The following is a 22093-nucleotide window of genomic DNA, read 5'->3' as shown; positions in this document are numbered from 1 at the left end:
ATCTGCGGACATCTTGGGGAGTCTGTGGCTCTTATTCAGAGGATATAAGAGTTACAAGGGGAAAGTTATATTTATTTTTGTAGAAGCTAGATGTTTAAACTCAGTTTCTAGTGGTGACAAAGACACAGGCACTGCTAATACCAGTCAGCTTCATATCAGATTATAGTTGTTGGAGCTATCTCAAAATAATACGTACTTTCATTACTACTTCTGCAACAAATTCATTCTTTTTAACATTTTGATATCTATTTAAAGAGCATTAGTGTCAGCCCTCGACACAAGGGTTTGAGAAATTTAAAAAAATAAATAAATAAAGAGCATTAGTATCCTTTGTAATTCTGTGTATTTTGTATATGCAGATGGCCCTTGAACAGCATGGATTTGAACTGCATGGGTCCAGTTATATGTGGATTTTTTTTTAGATAGTAAATGCTGTAGGACTACATGATCTGTGGTTGGCTGAGGGCAAAGAGACCAAACCACAGATACTTAGGAACCTAGGATGCTCAGGGCCAACTATAAAGTTATACATTGATTTTCAACTGCTCAGAAGCTTGGCACACCTAAACCTAAGTTGTTCAAGGATCACCTGTACATTTAGAAACGTTAGAGGAGTCTCACGCTTTTCCTCTTGTGTGTTCTGTCCGCCTGTAACATGTTCCTTTTCTCCCGTAGCATCAGCCACTACGTGATTGTCATGTCCATGACCATCTTTATGGTGTTTCTCAACTGCCTGGCTCAGGTACTCACGACAAAGAAACTCAGTCTGTGCGGCAGACCCAAAAGCCACGTCATATAATGTTGCCAAAGCCGCCATTCAGCATCCAGGGGCTGTTTCTCATTCTCCTTTTCAACTAAAATCTTGTCAAGGATTCATTAAGAAGATGGAAATCAACGTATAACACCTGTGCATACAAGGAAATTACATGTGGAATTCTGAATTTACAGGTTATCTGGAATAAAAGAGCCTCCATTTTCTCAAGGTTTGGCGTGCGTGAAATAGTGGTTACACCTGTGGAAAAGCCTCGTGAGGCATTCTCCATTTTCATTTTTCCCTCTGGTTGGAAACTCTTCTTCTCACTGATGTTTCAGAGCAACCATAACAGTCTCCACCCCCACTGTACAGCCTCCTATGTTCCCTGCTCCTGAGGGGGCAGTGCTGAGCACGTCCGCCGTCAGTGCACTGGCTGAACTTGAAGGAAATCACCAGCTGGCCCATAAATACTGATCAGCTCTCAGCACTGGTTTTGCAAGTAGTTCTAATGACTAAACAGCACTAGAAAAACAATCAGGATGTGGAGAAAAATGTTTGCAGGTGTTTTTTTAATTGTAAGATTTAATAACCACTAATTTCCATAGCTTTTATCATGCATTGTTCCAACAGAAATCTTTAATTGATTAATTTATTTTGGGGGTGCACTGCACGGCATGCGGGATTCCCCCAACCAGGGCTTGAACCTGTGCCCCATGCACTGGAAGTGTGGAGTCTTAACCCCTGTACCTCCAGGGAAAAGTCCCCAACAGAATTTTTTAAATCAGTGGTTAAACTTGCTGGCACTGTCATAAGAATCCATGTTAAAACTGCTTTTCTTTCAGGTTGTGTGACTCTGGCCCACAGGCCCAAAGTCTTCTTATTAAATTTTAATTTCTATTTATAAATGAATTGTAATGGACAAAACATCTTGAGAGTAATTTTTATTTGGATTTTTCATGAAGTGACCTTTACATATCACTGTGGAGTTGGACGTTTGCCCATGATGTGCCAGGAGACTTTGGCTGATGCTAGGCTTTCTTGGTCTGAGTCCCATTCAAAAAAAAAAATAATTGATTTAAAATTAAGTTATAGCATCACTAATTCACATTAATGATGAGAAAAAGCCCTCTACAGATTAGTAGATTTTTCAAATTGGCAGGTGAGTGAAGAAATATAATTTAGGAGATTCAAAAATCAGCTTGGCAAAATGTGCTTTCTTAATGCCTATTTATGATGAAGTATAATAGTATTGTATTGTGACAATATTTCATGGTATAACAGCAAAAGCATACAGTAGTACAAAAAAAAAGGTGTGCCAATGTCAATATAAGATGTCATGCCAGTCTGTGGTACAGAATCGAGGTGGACAGTGAGAAAGCTGCTGCAGCTGGAACCGTGTTGGCAGATGGGGAACCCGTGAACCTCTGCAGCGCCTCAAAGAGTGTTTGATCAGTCTTTTCACAAGTCAGAGAAAGCTGACTTTATAAACACATCATTATTTTTCCTTTTATATCTAGTTCTGCCTTGCATCTTTTTCCAGAGTTTCACACAGAGGAATTACTGAATATTTTATTACAACATGGTAAAAGGTGCTCTGTGCTTTATCTTTATTTTGATTTTTGAAGCCTGTCTTTTTAATATTATTTCGAGTCAGTCTGAATTTACACAACAGGGGTCGCCCCTGCAGCCGTGGGCCAGCCTTGCGGTACCAAGATGGGACCGCTCAGACTCACCTGGGGACAGAGTTTGCAAGATGGGCCTTTTCTATTGCACAGCTTATCAAAATATCTTGAAGTATTTTGAAATGCATATTTTTATATTGAGTAACAAAAATAAAGTGTAAGTGAAATGTATTTGTCCTACTGTGTCGTTGTGGCTTCCCCTCTCTCCCGGGACGTGAGGTATCCTGTTCAGGTGGGCTGTGTTTCCCTGTCAATGGTTGTTCTACAGCTAGTTGTGATTTTGGTGCTCTGGCAGGAGAAGATGAGGACTCATCTTTCTACTCCACCCTGGGCTTTTAATTTCGTAAATTGTATTTCTGTTTAAGATATTTAATTACTTTTTCATCCTAACTATGAATACCAGATTTTCAAGTCAAGACTTAAGGCATTTGCTGATTAACACGTGTTTAAATTAGGAATGCTGTAAGAATTAAGGTGGGGATATCAGGTTGGGAAAATATTGAGCAGCAACAATGACCAAAAAACATTGTCTCATAGGGCATGAATAAATCTTGGAGGAAACTCTAAGGATTTAGGAAACTGTTTGCAGCCTGTCTGTAATTTACTAATGCTTTCATTCTCTGTGCCATTTTATTTAATTGCTATATTCAGAACACAAAGTGCTTTTTTTTATTTTTTAGGGAAATAATAAGTGGTAGTTTGAAAGTGTTAGTCACTCAGTCGTGTCTGACTCTTTGCAACCCCATGGCCCGCCAGGCTCTTCTGTCCATGGGATTCTCCAGCAAGAACACTGGAGTGGGTTGCCATGCCCTCCTCCAGGGGACCTTCCCAACCAGGCATATTCTCACAATAATCCCCTCAGATGATTGAACCATGATAGAGCTGAACTGCACACCTAGAAAATCCACGCACCACTCACTGTTTCTCAGGACAGACTGGCCCCGAGTTTCTCCAGCCCAGATGTGAGGACGCGCACGTCCCGCGCCCGCCACCTCCACTCCTGTGGCGGCTGGGGACGTGTGGCCCCTCCACCTTCTGACCCCCCGCTGGGCCGTCAAAGATGTCATTTCCGGTGGAGCTGGCGGAGGTGAACAGAGGGGCATGTTGCGTGGGGCTTGTCTCGAGACGGCGGCCGAGCTGCGGGCTCCTGGTGCTCTCCTGGGGAGAACCAAGTGAGCTCCTGGACACGCACTGGATGCCCTTTAGCAGGAGGGCTGACCACCCCCCAGAGGAGGGTGAGCCAGCCCGGCTCAGTTGTTTGGAGGGGGTCCCCTTCAAGCAGTTCTGAGAGCCCCTTTAAGGGACCGGAGATGGCTTGGTAACTTCTCAGCCTTTCAGAGTTCTTTTTATATCGACACTCTCTCCATCTGTAGAATGTTACAGAATGGGATTGTTAGGGTGGGTGCTTTCAACACTATGGTAGTGTTAATATCTTGCAGCGTTTTCCCATTTCTGCATCAGCGTGGTTTGTTTAAAAAAAAAAAAAAAAAGGTGGGCGGGATTTCTGCTCTTAATACTCATTCTATAAAAAGAATGTTTCAGAACTAACATATTGTTTATTAATTTCCTTAGAGACACTAATACAGGTCATTAATTGTCAAGTCACCACTCCGAGCATTGGAGTATTTGCCACACAGCAGCGTTTCTCAAAGTATATCCCTTGGAACATGAGTTTCTGAGGATACAAATAGATAGCATAATTAAAAAACGTTCCCTGATCAAATATACTTGGAAATAAGTCAAATGCTGGCTGGACCAAGGGCAAGAAGGCCCATAGATTTGATCTACAGAGAAAAGGTCAGACAATTAAAAATGAAGATATTAGTTATCTACTGCTGCATAGCAAACTACTCAAACTTACCAGCTTAAAACAACACACATTTCACAGTTGCTATGGGTCCAAAATTGGGGAATTTAACTTGATGAATGCATTGTGAAGGGAAAAGATAGCAGTATGCCCCAAATTTCCACTTGCTTGACTGCACACCCAACCTCCAAGTCCCCCTTCAGCCTAGTACACATACTTCAGAAATATCCCTACATACTTTTGTGTTTAAAGAAACTTCAATTTATCACACTGTTTAAAAATATAGTGTCATATACTTAATCAAATCTTTGTTTTTTCTGAGAGCTCAAAAAACATTTTCATTTTCACTTTGATTGTGGGAAAACTTTAAAAAGTACCAGCAATTTTACCTGCCTCTGCATGAGTCATGTAACCTTGGACTGGTAACCTTCAGTAGTAAGGGATGGACATCCAGTCAACTAGAAATTGAACCAAGTCTTTGTACATCATAGGTTAGGTCCTTTACCAGAAAAATAAGTTCATGACAAGTACTGACATGTTTTCTTGTGACTTAGCACTAGACAAGGTGATTACTAGTTAAATTTTTGTGCATTCCCTGGCTTTTTATTTTACTTAATTCTCTCTTCTCACGTCACTCCTCTCCCCTCCCTTAGTTATGTTAGAACCCAGGGTTTTTCTTCATGAATGTGCTTTTCTTTATGAATTAGTTTCCATTTGTTATTTTTAAAAACTTTTTATTTTAGAGTTGACTATAATACCCATCAGTTCTTAAATTCAATATGCGGTGTGAGCGCATGGCACTCAGCTGGGCCATCTCGGTGGCATGCTCTTTCTTCTGCAGTAACTGCCTCCATTGCTAACCACGTGTCTCTAGCAGGTGACGTGGTTTTTAATGACTTCCCTCACCACAGTTGACTAGGGGTACACATTTGACCCAAGCCAAGCCAATCTGAGTTCTGGGCAAGATTTTCAAGCTAGAACAAAGAGACAGTAAGATTCAAAATTCAGGAGTCATTGATGGCTAAGTGAGATCCTCCAGTAACCTTCCAACAAGTAACTTTCCACTACATCTTTATGCAATAAAAAGAGGGATTGATTTTACTGGTATTTCTGAGAACACTGTGGATAATGACGAGTCCAGAGTTCCACTTATATAATGTTTATTTGTGTGTGTGTGTGTGTGCTCAGTCGTATATACTTGTTTATTTATGCATTCCAAACTGGGGTCGATGGGTCAGAACGGTTCAGCAGTGTCCTTGCAGGCCTTTTGGCTGCCTCCTCTGCCACTCAGCTTCCCTTGGCTCCAGCCATTTTTTAACCCTTCCTAATTATTCAACAAGCCATTCATTTCCTTAAAAATTTTTATCTGCATCTTTTACTTTCACAGCCCAAGAACTTTAATTGATATGCATTCTTTGAATGTATTTGTAAGTACCTCTTCAATGCTTAGTGTGGTTTCTAATTACAGCTTTTTAAAATATTGTGATAAAACTTATACAGCCTTTATAATGTGCCAGGCATTGTTTTAAATCCTTTACAAATACTACCTTTTTGATACTCATAACAACCCCGTGAAAGAGATATTATTATTATAACTATTTTACAGATGGGAAAACCAAAGCACAGGATGGTTATAAATAACTTACCCAGGATCCCACAATTAGTATGAGACCTTTTTAAAAAAAACATTTTAAATGAGTAGTCTCCCCTCAAACATTCTATCCTGAAATCTGCATAAGAGCATTTGTAGATTTTTTTGCTTCTGAAAACACAGTTACTGTACCTAAGCAGGTGATATAAAAGCTAGACTTTTTCAGCTGTGTCTGTCTGTCAACTATAATACTATAATCAGGAAAACATGCTTTTGAAGTTGCCTGTGTGTGTGCTGAGTCGCTTCAGTCATGTCTGACTCTTTGCAACCCCATGGACTGTAGCCCGCCAGGCTCCTCTGTCCATGGGATTCTCCTGGCAAGAATACTGGAGTGGGTTGCCGTGCCCTCCTCCAGGGGATCTTCCCGACCCAGGGATCAAACCACAGTCTCCAGCATCTCCTGCATCACAGGCAGATTCTTTACCACTGAGCCACCTGGGAAGCCCTTGAAGTCATCTACATGTGTGCACCAGGCATGGAGCACATATGTACCCAGATTCTTATCGTTCATCTTTGAGGCGTATGTGAGCTGTCTTCCAAGTGTTTAGCGAAAGGAGGAAGAGTTTTCCTCCATCTTCTTTTTAATCAGCATTAAAGGAAGGAAGGAAATATTGGAAGGAAGGGAATATTTTCAAGCACTTGGAGTTTTGTCAAGTCCTGGAAGACCAAAAGATGCTTGGTGTAATGGATTGAATTGGGGATCCCACTAAAGATTTGTCCATATCCTAAGCCCTGGGACCTGTGAATATGACGTTAAAAAGGGTCATTGAGGGTGTAGTTAAGTCAAGACTCTTGAGATGATATTCTGAATTATCGAGGTAGGCCATAAATCCAATGGCAAGAGTCCGTATAAAAGACAGAGAAGTAGGACTTCCATGGTGGTCCAGTGGTTAAGAGTCCATCTGCCAATGCAGGGGACGTGGGTTCAATCCTTGGTCCGGGAAGACTCCACATGCAGTGGGGCAACTAGGCGTTTGTGCCACAACTGCTGAGCCCACACGTCATGACTACTGAAACCCGCCTCCTAGAGCCCAGGCTCCACCAGAAGCCCCCACGGTGAGACGCAGAGCAGCCCCCACTCGCTGCAACTAGAGAAAGCCTGGGTGCAGCAATGAAGACCCAGCGCAGCCATAAATAAATGAATAGATGCCCCCCCCCCAAAAAAATAAGAGAACAGGAGAAGATAGGAGGAGGAGAAGGCCTTGTGAAAACGGAGGCAGAGACTGAGGTGATGTGCCATAGCCCAAGGAATGTTTGGAGCCACTGCAAGCGGGGAGAGGCAGGAAGGAGGGAACACGGTGACTAGGGGCTTCTGGCCTCCAGAACTATGGGAGAATAAGTTCTCCATTGTTGTAAAGTACCCCCGTTTGAGATAATGTGTCATGGAAGCCCGAGGAAGTTAACACACTTGGGGAGGTGACTCTTACAGACTCATCGGCCACTTTTCTGATGGAGCCACAGCACTTGCTTGGCTAAGCCGTACTGCTCACCAGGTCATGAGTATGAGCCCCACAGTTCAGCCTGAAATGTGAACAGTACAATAACGTCAAGATTGCTGATGAGTTGGCTTTCCTGGGACATTCCTGCCATATTTTTCTGGAAGTAGTAAAGAGTTCCTGAGGCTTTTTCAGTTTTGGTATTTATGTGTGTGGATTCAGTTAAAACCAGAAAGTCCTGCGTCTGGTTGTCCTTTAAAGCATGGCCTCACCCTGCCTAACCCTGTGGTGTCTGTGACCTCATCCAGAAGGTGAGGGCATTTTCCCACGGGATCCTCACACACAAGTCCACTCAGCCTTGGTGCAGACTCGGCATCAGTCAGGGCCGGCACATCATGAGCACACTCTCCACACCTGAGAGGGAAGCCTTCTGGTCGCGTGCCCTTTGTGAAGCCGTGAGTCTTGTGTGATGACGTTCCAGTTCATGAGGTCTTATCCTGTGTGAGTCTGCAGGCTGGATGGAGCTGCTGCTTGTACTGCTTCTGGGGCCGCGGAGGTCTGAGAGGGAGGAACATGGAGAGGTGGGCCCGTGAGCCGTCCCCTGGGTCTCTGCCCTTGTGTGGCATGAGGTGCTCTGGTTCCTTTGTTTGTCTGATGGACCGGCTCCTCCGGGAGGCCACTGGCATCGGGAAGCTGGTGGGACCTGGATCAGGCTTGGTGAGCTTCGATCAGACTTGCTGCGACGGGCACTGCAGATGCTCGTGAGTGCAATCTGTTCCTCGATGGCCTCTAACAACGGACCTGTCAGGACCAGTGCTGCTGTCCCTTCCTGCCTGGTTACCTCTCCCCTCCCTGTTTTCTGACTGGCAGTTTGAAGTTACAGCCCTGCTCCTGAATATACCCTGGGGTGCGGCGGTCACCCCTACTAAACTTCCCATTTCCTGCCTCATCAAATTCAACTTTGCCTATTCCACCAGTTCTCTTGGCTGCCAACAGAGCAAATGTGACTTCTTTCAAGAAAGACAGTAGCTGAAGCTCCAATACTTGGACCACCTCATGTGAAGAGCTGACTCTGGGAAAGTCCCTGATGCTGGAAAGAGTGAAGGTGAAGGGAGAAGGGGACGACAGAGGATGAGATGGTGGGATGGCATCACCGACTCAACAGACACAAATTTGAGCAAACTCGGGGAGATAGTAAAGGACAGGGGAGCCCGGTGTGCTGCTGTCCATGGGGTCACAGAGTTGGTCACGACTTAGTAACTGAACAACAGCAAAGATCAAGAAACAAAACGAACTTCTCTTTCTTTCGTTCATTCATCTACCCCGTCGTCCTCCCTCCCGTTTCTCTCTCTCCCTTTAAAGAACTTTACTTGAGCCCCTATATGTCAGCTGGGGGCTTCCTTTGTAGCTCAGCTGGTAAAGGTCTGCCTGCAATGCAAGAGACCCAGGTTCGATCCCTGGGTTGGGAAGATCCCCTGGAGAAGGAAATGGCAACCCACTCCAGTATTCTTGTCTGGAGAATCCCATGGACAGAGAAGCCTGGTGGACTACAGTCCATGGGGTTGCTAGGAGTTTGGATTAGGGAACTTGAAATGGTTAGAGGTCCTGTGTGCTGTGCTGTGCTTAGTCATTCAGTTGTGTCCGACCCTCTGCGACCCCATGGACTGTAGCCTGCCAGGTGACTCTGTCTGTGGAGTTCTCCAGACAAGAATACTGGAGTGGGTTGACATGCCCTCTTCCAGGGGATCTTCCCTACCCAGGGATCGAACCAGGGTCTCCTGCATTGCAGGCAGATTCTTTACCAGCTGAGCCACACTGTAGGCAGGATTTGCAATCATGTTTTCCTCAGGCTTTGTAGGTGGACAGAAAAGCTAGTGGGAGTAGAAAAATAGAAGAGAGTAGCTGAGATCCAAAGGGTTCTCTCCATCAGTTTACCCAAAAGGGGCAGAAAAAATGAAAGTGGCATAAAGCTGTCAGAAGAATGGAGGAGATTTTCTCCTCCCAGCAATGCTTCTTCCTGCTCCCTTCCTATCTCAGCCAGAAATTGTGTTCCTGCTCCAGAGAACTCCAGGGAGGAAGACAAGGACAGTGAGGCTCCTGGAAGTGGCTCTCAGTATGGTCACAGCCTCTGTATGACTCGTGAGGGCCTTGTCCCTGTCTGCGGGATGCTGGGACGCTCCGAGGTCGTGCCGCTTTTCACATGGAGACATGGTGGCACTTGTCTACTGAACTAGAGACAAGCACACGGATCTGCTTTTTGGGAATCAGGATACCGTTGCTGCCCATGAAGACGTTCCTTTCTTCCTATGATGGTAACTTACTTACTAGGACAGCAAACCCCAAACCTTGACCTTGTTAGCTTCATATTCTATGGAGCTAAGAAAACAGAACCAGGAAGTTTCTTTAAAGGGGACATCTCTTACCCAGGAAATTCCAGCAACTTTTAATCTACATGTAGATCATTTTCAAAATGGCACTTTGTTCAGAATTGTTATCCTTTATTGCACAGGGTTTTTCAGTTTGAATCACTAGAATCACAATAAGGAAAAGAAAGAGGAGAAATTTGTTTCTAAAAAATTTTAAGCAGAAAATTCTGTAAGCTTTCTCAAGAAGACTTTTTTTTTTTTTTGCCTGCTACTACCATCTAAATAATGGCATTTCCTTCAACTAAAATATTTGTAAAGCTTTTCGGTTTGTTCGGTTTCTTTTTAGAGCAGATGGTCTGAATGGCCTGAGTCTGTCCCAAGATGGTTTGATTTATTCTTCCAGAGTTGCTGACACCTTAGAAGGATAAACAGCTCAGGAGAACGCGTCAGTGGACTCCCTCTGCTATACTGTCTCTGCTGTCACACTGGCAGAGAGAGACCCCCCAGGAGGCCCACTAGATAAAGGCCGCAACACCTTCCAGCTGTTGGGCATTCTTATCATCCCAGGGTTGTCATCATTAAGGGCAAGGGGAAGGAGTCGGAAGCGAATTTGTCAGCGATCCAGCGGGATCTCTCTGTGGATTGAAGAATGTGGGACCGTTACTGCACACAGCCTGCGTGCCTGATGCACAGCGAGGTCAAAGTACAGAAGTGTCAGAGTTTGGAGCAGAGAAAGGTTTGTTTCGGGGCCAGGCAAGGAGACAGGCGGCACATGCTTTAAAAAAAAAGCCCCAAAGTCCTTGAAAGCTTTCAGCGAAGCCCTTGCACTGGGAAGGTGACGGAGTGGTGTGGTTAGTCGTGGCAAACTTCTTGGTGTGGGATTCTTTGTATTTGCAGGTGTCCACGTAGGTCAGGCCACGGTCATGTTCGTACAAACCTCCATCAAAACAAGTGTTATTCTCTGTTATGACAAGAAAGGGAAAGGGAGGCATTAAATTGTGTCTCCAAGTCTCCGTGCAGCTTTTAACACTTAAACCCCGTAGTAAGAGAAGCAGCGTCATCACCCCTCCTTTTGCTTGTTCAAGGTCCCGAGCCCGACGTTCGCCCTCTGAGGTCCGGCCTCGGCCGAGGGGAGGGTCCCTGTGTGGGCTGTCTGCTCCCGGGAGCCCTCCTGCAGCCGCCTGGGCCCTCTCACAGCGCCTGGGACCCGCCGCGGAAGCAGACGTCGGCTGGCACTGCCCCCCAGCCAGGCCCCGGCACCCTGCCGGCCGTCTTCACTGGGGCACCCAGGTGCCCGGGACCCAGGCGAGCGGCTCCTCTGCCCACCTCTGGGCAGGTCTTGGGGACTGTGACCCAAGGTGAACGCCACAGCGGCACCCCTGTGATGCCAGTCATTGCCAAAGCACGATCGGGAGCAGCCTCCAGCCAACGGTCATGGGCTCACGGTCACGCACTAACAGCCACCTGCTAATGGCCACCTGCTAACGGATGCCTGCTAAGTCACGTGCTAACAGCCACGTGCTAACGGACGCCTGGTAAGTCATGTGCTAACAGCCACGTGCTAACGGATGCCTGCTAAGTCACGTGCTAACGGCCACGTGCTAACAGACACCTGCTAAGTCACGTGCTAACGGACGCCTGTTAAGTCAGGTGCTAACAGCCACGTGCTAACGGACGCCGGCTAAGTCACGTGCTAACAGCCACGTGCTAACGGATGCTTTCTAAGTCACGTGCTAACAGCCACGTGCTAACGGACTTCTGCTAAGTCACGTGCTAACGGCCACGTGCTAACAGACACCTGCTAAGTCACGTGCTAACGGCCACGTGCTAACAGACACCTGCTAAGTCACGTGCTAACGGACGCCTGCTAAGTCACACGCTAACAGCCACATGCTAAGGGATACATGCTAATGGTCAGGTGCTAACAGCCACGTGCTAACGGATGCTTTCTAAGTCACGTGCTAACAGCCACGTGCTAACGGACTTCTGCTAAGTCACGTGCTAACGGCCACGTGCTAACAGACACCTGCTAAGTCACGTGCTAACGGACGCCTGCTAAGTCACACGCTAACAGCCACATGCTAAGGGATACATGCTAATGGTCAGGTGCTAATGGCCAACAAGCTAAGGGACACATACTGCCGGGTGCTAATAGTCATACTCTGCCGGTTAAGGGCTGATCGCCAGGCACCAGCTGTGTGCCCGTCCCACCGAGTCACAGTGCCAGCAACAGCCTAGCTGCGGGAGGGCACAGATTAAGTGATGAGACTGGAATGTAATACCTGCTGCAGGAAGAATTACCTGCTGCTTTCTCTATTTAAATAGAAAGCAGTATTTAGCATCTTACTGTTCTTTTGAAGCTAGTGCCTCAGGGGAGGATGTCTTAGGCCACAGGGTTCTGCTCATCCTTAATGGTTACAGTTCCACATGGGTCTGTGAGGATGACAGTGTCTCCTCCATCCTACGTCTCTGACTACTTCCAGCGGGTCTGTCCAGTCTCCCCAGCAAGTTCATGGAGGACTGCCCATCTTTTGACAGGAGTCGCAGTAGCAGACCCAGAGCCATGAAGGCGGTTGGGATTCTCTGTAGGAAGAAAGCATTTTGAGTACATTTTGAAGTAATAAGGGACATCAAACTTGATATAACTGTTAACCTGAGACATTTTAAAAGTAGATTGTTCTCCAGCGGGAGACCTGGGTTCTTTCTCTGGGTTGGGCAGATCCCTGGGGGGAAGGCATGGCAACCCGCTCCAGTATTCCTGCCTGGAGAATCCCATGGCACAACTGAACAACTAAGCACAGACATAGTCTCCAGCTTGTAAGGTCTGGCTTTTTAAGAGGGCTGCTATTATCTTTGCTTTTGTGCCCCTATTGGTATCATTAATTGCTGATTAATTCTTGGGACCAGACAGAATGAAACTTTCCACTTGCTTTTGAAATTTAAAAAGGGCTATGATTGTTTTAATGTGTTTGTTTTTCAGACTTAATCATTCTGAAGGAAGAAAAGTGAAGTCACTCAGTCGAGTCTGACTCAATGGGATTCTCCAGGCTGTACTGGAGTGGGTTGCCATTTCCTTCAACAGGGGATCTTCCTGACCCAGGGATCAAACCCAGGTCTCCCACATTGTAGGTAGATGCTTTACCATCTGAGCCACCAAAGAAGGCCACAATCATCCTGAGTCTTGTTCAAATGAGCTACGTGGAGTTTTTCTTTGCCTACTTTTAAGTGATCTATTGAAAAAAGATATAATAGCGTTACTAATCCTGTGAGTTGTCGATATTTCCATTTCTGAAACCTAGACTGTGTGGGTGTGTGCTAATTCGCTTCAGTCGTGTCTGACTCTTCACAACTCAGTGGACTGTAGCCCGCCAGGCTCCTCTACTCACGGGATTCTCCAGGTAAGAACGCTGGAGTGGTTGCCAAGCTCTTCTCCAGAAACCTAGACTAATAATCTTCCTTATTTCTAAGTATCCTTTGTAATTGTTTGTTTGATCCTTTCACAAACATTTACCGTGTTCCTCTTGTCACTCATATTCCACTAAAAGCGAGGGATACATGTAAACGAATACTTGGGTTCTCATGATGTATGTGGCCTAACTTAATATATGTCCCAAGCATTCTGGGCGCCCAGAAAGGAAGCTGATAGCTCCTGACAAGGAGGAGCGATTGGGGGAGATTTCACAGATGTCATATTTGAAGTAGACCTGTTGGGACAGTTATTATTAACTTGGAGGGGTTTAAGATGCATAGATAGCAGTAATCTAGGTAATAATCTGGGTAAAACTTCAATCTGACAGGGACAGGGACAAGAATTCTGTTTGGAATCTGCTGCAGGCTTGTTCCATTGACTTGACGCAGGGGGTGTGGGATGGAGCAGGCAAACACAGATGGCGGGTAATTCTGCTTGGATGTTCAGTGGATGTGAGTACCTTGGTTTAGGTTTTTAAAATATAGAGGAAGAGGGCATGTAAGGGCAGAATATTGAATTTTCTTTTTTAAAAACTTGATTCATTTTATTTTTGGCTGCACCGGGTCTCCATTGCTGCGTGCAGGCTTTCTGTGGCTGCGGCGAGCCGGGCCTCCTCCACTGGGGTACGTGAGCTTCTCTTGCGGCGCGTCCCTGGGTGCAGAGCGCGGCCTCCGGAGCACAGGCTCAGTAGCTGTGTGCACGGCCTTACTCACCCCTCAGCATGTGGGGTCTTCCTGGACCAGGCGTTGAACCTGTGACCCCTGCGTTGGCAGGCAGGTCCTTAACCCCTGGACCACCAGGGCAGTCCAAGGTGATGGGCTTTCTTCTTGTTCAATGTGAGACGCCCAAATGCAAGCCTGGGGCAGTCCCTCCTCGTTTGACTAATCAAGTCTTAGAGAAAAGTCCTGGGCCAAATGCAGGTACATATGGGAGTTCATGGCATGTAAGATCTTATGTGAGCTAGTCCCTAACTGTTTCCTATGTTATCTCTTGTAACTCATCTCTCACTGTCTTTTTTCAGACCTGCTCAACTACACACAGCTGTCTGCTCTTTCACTCTGGTTTTTACCCTTCAAGGTGCCTAAAACACTCTTTTTCTGAAAATGGAAAAAAAAAGCAAAACAAATCAAACAAATGAAAAAGAAAACAAAATAACTGTCTCTTAGTAGGAAAATAATCAATACAGTGGCTTGCTTATATAGTGGAACTCAATTCAATAGTTAAAACTAATAGATAAGATCTACGTTTATCAACATAAATAAGAACCTAATATTGACTAAAAATAACCAAGTTAACTGAATATGGGGCTTCTTTTGTGGCTCAGCTGGTATAGAATCTGCCCACGATGCAGGAGACCTGGGTTTGATCCCTGGGTTGGGAAGATCCCCTGGAGAAGGGAACGGCTACCCACTCCAGAATTCTGGCCTGGACTGTATCGTCCATGGAGTCGCAAAGAGTCGGACATGACTGAGTGACTTTCACTTCACTAACTGAATATGTACAGTTTGATAGCATTTTTATGTATCATGTATCACACATATGTAGTAAATACATATATGAGTAAAAAAAACTGACAACTTTATAATGTTGACTCTTCTCATCCATAGACATGCCATATCTCTTCATTTATTCAGGCCATTTTTATGCCTGTCAATGGAGAGGCACTATTTTTGCATAGAAATCTTGTGCAATTTTATTAGCATCCAGTCTCAGTCTTTCTTGTAGTCCATCCTAGACCTGGATCAAAGTTTCTTCCCCTGGGAGACTTCTCCCACTTGTACCCACACGGAGGGCGGAGGTTTTCCGTACAGTCTTTAAGAGTGGAGACGGTGTCTTATTTATTGTGGCATTTCCAGTGCTCAGTCAGGGTCTGGCACATGGTCAGACCCTAGTCCATACTGGATGAGAAGCTTAGGGCTGATAGTTGAAGCCAGGGAGGCATGTGAAGGTCATTATGAAGACAAACAATAGGTAACAATAAGGGGCTCAGCCCCAGGGGGACGTCTGCGATAAGCCACAAAAAATGAAACTCCTAGAGTGATGGGTGATAAGCAAGCACCATATACTGGCATCCCGAGTGGAGTGTCTCTACAAGTCCAGGCTGACAGCCGTGAGCAAGCCTGGTGCGTATTAATCTTAAATGGGAAAAGAGTCATTCCAAGCACCTAAGAAGTGAAGGAGGCAATGATTCCTACCTGTGAGTGGGTCGAATGGAGCTGGTCCACTGTGTGCACAGACCTTCCCCTTCAGGCCAGTAGGCACAGCCAGCAGCTGTTTCTGTTGTGGTCTTCGGCTTGCTCCCTCCCACCCCCAGCCTCCCCGCTCTGCCAGAGCAGCTGGAGGTCTTCCTGGTGCCTTCATGAAGCATCCTTCCCAGGGACGGAGGAGCCCCCGTGAGGCACCCTTCCCGGGGACGGAGGGGCCCCCGTGAGGCGCCCTTCCCGGGGACGGAGGGGCCCCCGTGAGGCGCCCTTCCCGGGGACGGAGGCGCCCCCGTGAGGCGCCCTTCCCGGGGACGGAGGGGCCCCCGTGAGGCGCCCTTCCCGGGGACGGAGGCGCCCCCGTGAGGCGCCCTTCCCGGGGACGGAGGGGCCCCCGTGAGGCGCCCTTCCCGGGGACGGAGGCGCCAGCTCTGCTTCCCTGTTTGCTCTCAGTGGTCCCCTGACCTTGGTCTCATCATTCCCCCGCCCATTACTTCCCAGATGTGTCTGAATCGGTCCCTTGAGCTTTGAGCTATTCCCAGATCCTCTGACTGCTCTTCTCTCAAAGTGGAAAGGAATAAAAGGTGGACTTGGATAAACTCTTATGGCAGACACGGCTGTTGGTGGAGCCAACATAATATCTCAGACTTTTTCACGAACTGAATCTTAGTTTTGTTCCGGGTGGTCCTGTGAAACTTTGGCGTCAACCTCTGCAGTCAGATGTGTCCACAGTCTGGCCGAGGAGGTGTAAGAGCACGTTGCCTGCTGAGGCGTTTGGGAACCCTCTTGGTAAAGGGGCTGATTCTATACGTCATGTTTTCATGCTTTGCTACAAAGCAGAGGCACTGCCTGGGGCCGTGGGAGACTTCCTACAGACAGGGTGCTCCAGGCCAGGCCCAGTCCCAGAGCGAAGATCTCCTCCTCCAGGAGCTCTTCCTGACCCAGGGATCGAACCCAGGTCTCCTGCACTGTAGGCACATTCTTTACCATCTGAGCACAAAGGAAGCCCATGAAGGGGCAGAAACAGGTAGAAACGGAGTGGACTCTGTATGAAAACCTTGCAACCTGGCTTTTTTTAAAGCCACTGTTTAGTTGGTTTTCCTGTTATTTTCATTACAGTGAAAATGTAAGTGATACTATGTTAAGTGTGAAATTGTGATAAATATTTGTTTCTGTCCATAGGAGAAGTGATAAACTCTCCAGCATAGGTGGTATTTAAGCAAAGGCCAAAGGAGAGTCTAAGGGGATTCCTGAAGAATAAGAGGAGTTGAATTTGGCAGAAAAACAGAAATGTTAATTTATAAAGAAAATCATTTGAGATAAAGGTGGCTTCTGGAACCTTAGAGTGAAATTCTAATTACTACAAAATAAGGTTTCCTTATTTTAGCACTTAAGGAAGCTACAACTCTGTGTCTGTGAGAGTAAAACATACAAGTGTGTGTGTTAGTTGCTTGGTCGTGTCTGACTCTTTGTGACCCCATGGACTGCAGGCCCCCGGGATCCTCTGTCTGTGGGACTCTCAGGCAAGAATACTGGAGTGGGTTGCCATTCCCTTCTCCAGGGGATCTTCCAGACCCAGGGATCGAACCCAGGTCTCCTGCATTGCAGGCAGATTCTTTACCTTCTGAGCCAGTAAAACAAAGATGGCAGAGATGCTAAAGATAACTAACCTTTATTTAAGAGTTACCAAATGCCAGACTCTGGTCTAAGCACCTTCTCCTTTCATCATCACAATAACTCTCTAAAGTAGATACTATCAATTATCGCCATTTTATTTTTATTTTTTTAAGTTTTGTGAATATTGAATTTCTTTCTTTTTTTTAATAATTAATTTATTTATTTTACTTTACAACATTGTATTGGTTTTGCCATACATTGGCTTGAATCCGTCCTGGGTGTACATGTGTTCCCCATCCTGAACCCGCCTCCCACCTCCCTCCCCACCCCATCCCTCTGGGTCATCCCAGTGCACCAGCCCTGAGCACCCTGTATCATGCATCGAACCTGGACTGGCGATTCATTTCATATATGATAATTTGCATGTTTCAATGCCATTCTCCTATATCATCCTGCCCTCGCCCTCTCCCACAGAGTCCAAAAGACTGTTCAATACATCTGTGTCTCTTAATTATCGCCATTTTAAATGAGAGGAAACTGAGGCACAGATTTAAGAAACTTGCTCAGGTCATAGAGCTCTTAAGTGGTACAAAATAGACCAGTACTTAACTCTGTTGATCTCAAAATCTGCCGTAAACTTTCTATAGGAGTAGTCCAATTAGTCAAATTAACTCACAAAAAATGAAATTAACTCACAAAATATTAAGAATCTACATGGTGAAATGTAATACTGTTCTTTAGGATTCTTAAGGAGGCAGAGTATATTCACAAAAAATAATTGAAATTATTTATATTAATAAGCAATTCATACTATATTATATAAATTAGATACAATAATGTATTGCTTGAGTAGAAAAACACAGGCAGGTAATACCCTAAAAAATAATAGCATCATTTCCATTTAGTGAGATTAGAGACAGTTCAATCTTCTTTAATAACATTTTCATATTTTCAATTTTTCCATAATGATTTAGTTACAATATTGTTTCTGTTATAAGAAAAACAATTAGAGAACAACTGTGCATGCTAGGTCACTTGTCCTGTCTGACTCTTTGCAACCCCATGGATCACAGCCCTCCAGGCTCCTCTGTCCTTGGGTTTCTCCAGGTAAGATACTGGAGTGGGTTGCCATGTCCTCCTCCAGGGGATCTTTCTGATCCAAGGATCGAACCTGTGTCTCTTATGTCTCCTGCATTGGTACGTGGGTTCTTTACACTAGTGCCTCCTGTATACTGCCACAGTTTCCAAATGCGGATTGAAAACTGTGCAGATGACAGCTATCTTCAGTTCTGCTGAGTTTTTGTGAACCATTCAGCGGCTCAGCTGTCCTGCAAAGCCAAATTTTGGGGTAAAAATTCTGTTTCTGGATGTCAGGGTCATCTCCACATTTAACCTACAGGGGAAAGACGATAGATCTGATCCCCCATCTTTTGGGGTGTGAATAACAAAACTACTTCTCCCTGTTGCCCTGTGGGGGCACCAAAGGCCAACTGGAGGCAGGTCACACACGGATGGCTGAAAGCACTCTCCTCGGCAGCACGCGGGAATGACAGGGAGACGGGCGCTCGGGAGCTGGTGTAGTTCATTGTTTGGCTGATGAGTGAAGACTGCCTTTATGGATCTGGCATGAATGGCTGATGGCAGGAAACACATGGGGAGTTTGGGGTGGCATCGGGACTCGGTTCTCATCAAGAAGGTAGGCTTTGGAGAAGTGTCCCGAGGTCAGGGAGTGATGCTAGGGAAAACTAAGTTTCTGAGCGAAGTGGAAGGAGCCTGGATGGACTTAAGGGCAGCAGCGTGCCCCTTCGGGGACCTGGAGGTGGTAACGCCCCCGGTCCTGCACCAGAGCAGCGCCCACTGCAACTTAGTCCAGCAGGGAGGCAGTAAAGAGACTCTTGGCTGCAGCATTTTGAACGGACTCAGCTGCAACTGGTTTGGAGTTGAGGCTGCCAGAAGGAAGAAGGCTGCAGTGGGTTGTGATGTGAACCGCGGTTTCCCATCAAACGGGGGGTCTGCGGTCCTTGAGACTTTCCCTTCCCCTGCCAGTCTGATGCTGGCAGATGCTGGCAATGAGTTGATCCTAGTCAAACAAAGGAAATGAGGTTACTGTTAACACATCCATTCATCCACCCTCAGTTCCTGCTGCCCCACAGTCCAAGGCAAGACTCGCACTGGCTTCCCTTCCTCCCCCTCCTCCCTCTCCAGGTTCTGTTGTTCTGAGACCTCGCTTGTTCTTCTCCAAGTCTGTCTGGCTATTAGTTTTAACCACATTTTGCGTTTCCTTGGAACAACTCTGACTCTGAAAAAAGACAGTGAAAGGGAAGGGACAGAGTTGAGAAACTGTTAAGGGAAAACTGTCAGAATTTGGCAAAATCCAGAACTTGGTGAGAGACAGGTGAGTTAAATGAACTGGAGGTTTTCTTGTTAGAAGATGAGTAGCCAGGGCCCTTGGTAACTCCACGTCATCATCCATGCTTTTGCTTCTTACTGTGTTTTGACCTTAGTTAGGAGCACACAGTGTTCATTCACAGGGACAGGGAGTCCCCGAGATATGGTCCATGGGCACAAATGCTGGGAGATGACAAGGGGTTTGGCCTTCCCAAGAGAAGAATTCCCCACTGAACTTTTCGTGCAGATGGATGAATTTCTTACACACGCACACACAAAGTGAAATACCTCAATTTTACAGATGGCGATGTCTTAGGAAATAAACGACAGTGCTGATACTTAAAAGGCTTGATTTGAGGCACTAGTGTGCTCCCGCCTTTCCAGAGTCGGGCGTTGGTTTCTGAAGCGGGTAACGTGAAGAAGAGATGCTGATGTGCTGGAGCTCATGCTCTGCGGTCTTGTGCTGTTTGCGTCGCTGGAGTAAACTTGTTCACAGGGCGTCCTGCTTAGAGACAACGGCCCTTGTGCTCGCGGGTGGGAGGAGACGCGAACCATCGTATCGACCTTCCTCAGGCATAGACCACGGGGTGCTGAAGACTTAGGACTGTAAGAGCCATAGAGATGTCCTTCCAATACATGGGCAGGCTTTCGGTCTCCTCTCTCCTCTGGAGAGCCCCCTTCACCCCCTCAGTCCCGTGGTCAAGCAAGTCCTGATCGGTCACTGGAAGGAGGAGGTGTGGGAAAAGCCAGCCCCTGGCCTTGAGTCGGCGCAGTGTCAGAGTGCTGCCGGCACCGCTCAGCTTCCCGTGGGGTCAGGAAGAAACTGCCCTCCCTGGGATTTTGCTTGAGATCACACCATTGTTTGGTTTTCTCTCCTGGTTCTGCTTCCCGCACAGCTTACTGTCTCCCAGGGCGCCGGGCTGGTCTCCCAAGGTGCTTTGACATAATCCCTCTCTTCGGGCCTATTTTAGGAACTCCGTCCTAAGGCAGCATTGATCATCAACAGCTACGAACCTCAAAAAGCAAGAAACAACCAGATGGTTAAGAGCCTCTAATACCACCATTTGAAGGGTTCTTGCCAGAAAATGTCAAACCAGAATCTCATACAGCTTCTGGATCCAACTCTTAGTGAAGAGGAGTACAGAAGACAGGAAGACACGATAAACACATGATACCATAGGAATGTGGTTGGAAAAATACAGACTGAGGCAGATGCTGTAGGACAAATAATCTCATGCCCTAAATAAATAACAAGAAAAAATAAATATACAGCATCTCATGAGATGAAAATTTGAACCCAATATATGATACAAGGGAGTAATTATTAATTTTTTGTAGTAGGATTATGTCATTTTTAAAGAATCCTTATATTTTAGAAGTGTATTTTGAAATTTTTGTAGATGAAATGTTGTGATATCTAGAATTCTTCAAACCAATTCAAGGAGGAAAGCAGGTAAATATTGCTGAAACAAGATCAACCATGAGTCAGTAATTATTGAATTTATTTATTATACTAATCGGTTTGTTTTTGTATGCTTGAATGTTTCTGTGTTAGAAAGTCTAATATTTCCCCTTTTGTCAGATGATGTTGGAATGTTGGAATGGCTATAGGCATTCTGATGACTATAAACATTTTAGAGATGGAGCTAAGATCAGGTTGAGTTGGCGATACCTTTAGTTCGGGTTTTGTGGGATATATTTATGTGTTTTTGTTGTCGTTTATTGTGTGTACAGTTGAGTTATTTCTATTCCTCTGGAGTAGGAATGGCTTTGAGAAATACTTCTAATGCCTGGTGTGCTGAGGTAACTGGCATGAAGACAAAAGAAATTGAATCACAGGCCCCGTGAATCTTTGCTCTGGTATATAGCACCAGAAGTACGTGGGAGTGAAAGAGAAACAAAGCTTCAAAAGCAGTCTGTGGAAAATTCTTCTTATCATCAAATGTATAAAGTAATATGCTCTTTCTGTGAAATTCAATTCTTTGATACCTTAACAAAATGGCAGTTCCCTCATCAGGAATATAGGAGAATGCAATAATAACATGTACTGTATATTTTAAATTAAAAAAGAAGAATTGCTTGAAATCAAATTTAACAGATTAAATTGTGTTTGTGGAACTCAAATTTCTACCAGGATGGGAAACAGCATGGTAGTCTGTGTGTAAAGACACCAATTTTATGCATTTTATGCATAGAAATGAAAAATAATTTAAAAACTGTGATCAATCATGCTAGAAAGAAGACTATTTTTCCATTTTCTCTCTAGAAAATAATAACAGAAGATAATTGTAATATGAAAAGTTGATCAAAAAGTATACAGCCAAAAAATGTACAGAAGAAAGTATTATAGGGATGTAGGACTTTTCCAGGTGCCAGGGGTAAAGAGCCGCCTCCCGGTGCAGGAGACATGAGACTTGGGTTCCATCCCTGGACCGGGAAGATCCCCTGGAGGAGGACGTGGCAACCCTCTCCAGTGTTCTTGCCTGGAGAATCCCACGGACAGAGGAGCCCACCAGGTCACCAGACAGCTGGACGAGACTGTAGTGACTTAGCACACAGCACATATATGTGTGCTGTGCCCTTGAGGAGCTCAGAGTCAGCAAGTTTATAATGTGATAGGATCAGGCACTTAAACAATTAAAAATGCCATGTTATGGATGGTATCTGCCAGCTTTAAGAAATTTTAACTTGGAGGTGATCTCTTTTCCCATTCTGAATGTAC

The 22093-nt window shown here is 45.6% G+C and overlaps 1 protein-coding gene across 3 annotated transcripts in view; it reads left to right on the top strand.

Annotated features, from left to right (window-relative positions):
* Positions 1 to 2607, top strand: part of PIGN (phosphatidylinositol glycan anchor biosynthesis class N) — a 105650-nt gene extending 103043 nt beyond the window's left edge. For all 3 annotated transcript variants that reach the window (XM_061131093.1, XM_061131090.1, XM_061131091.1), the window contains one exon: positions 676 to 2607. In XM_061131093.1, coding sequence (XP_060987076.1) covers positions 676 to 799 — 124 coding nt within the window. In that variant the 3' untranslated portion in view covers positions 800 to 2607. The remainder of the gene's footprint in view (positions 1 to 675) is intronic.
* Positions 2608 to 22093: the final 19486 nt, after the last annotated feature.

Source organism: Dama dama, chromosome 27, assembly GCF_033118175.1.
Source record: "Dama dama isolate Ldn47 chromosome 27, ASM3311817v1, whole genome shotgun sequence".
NCBI lineage: Eukaryota > Metazoa > Chordata > Mammalia > Artiodactyla > Cervidae > Dama > Dama dama.
Note: the sequence above shows the minus strand (reverse complement) of the source record. Positions and strands in the feature narration are given on the sequence as shown.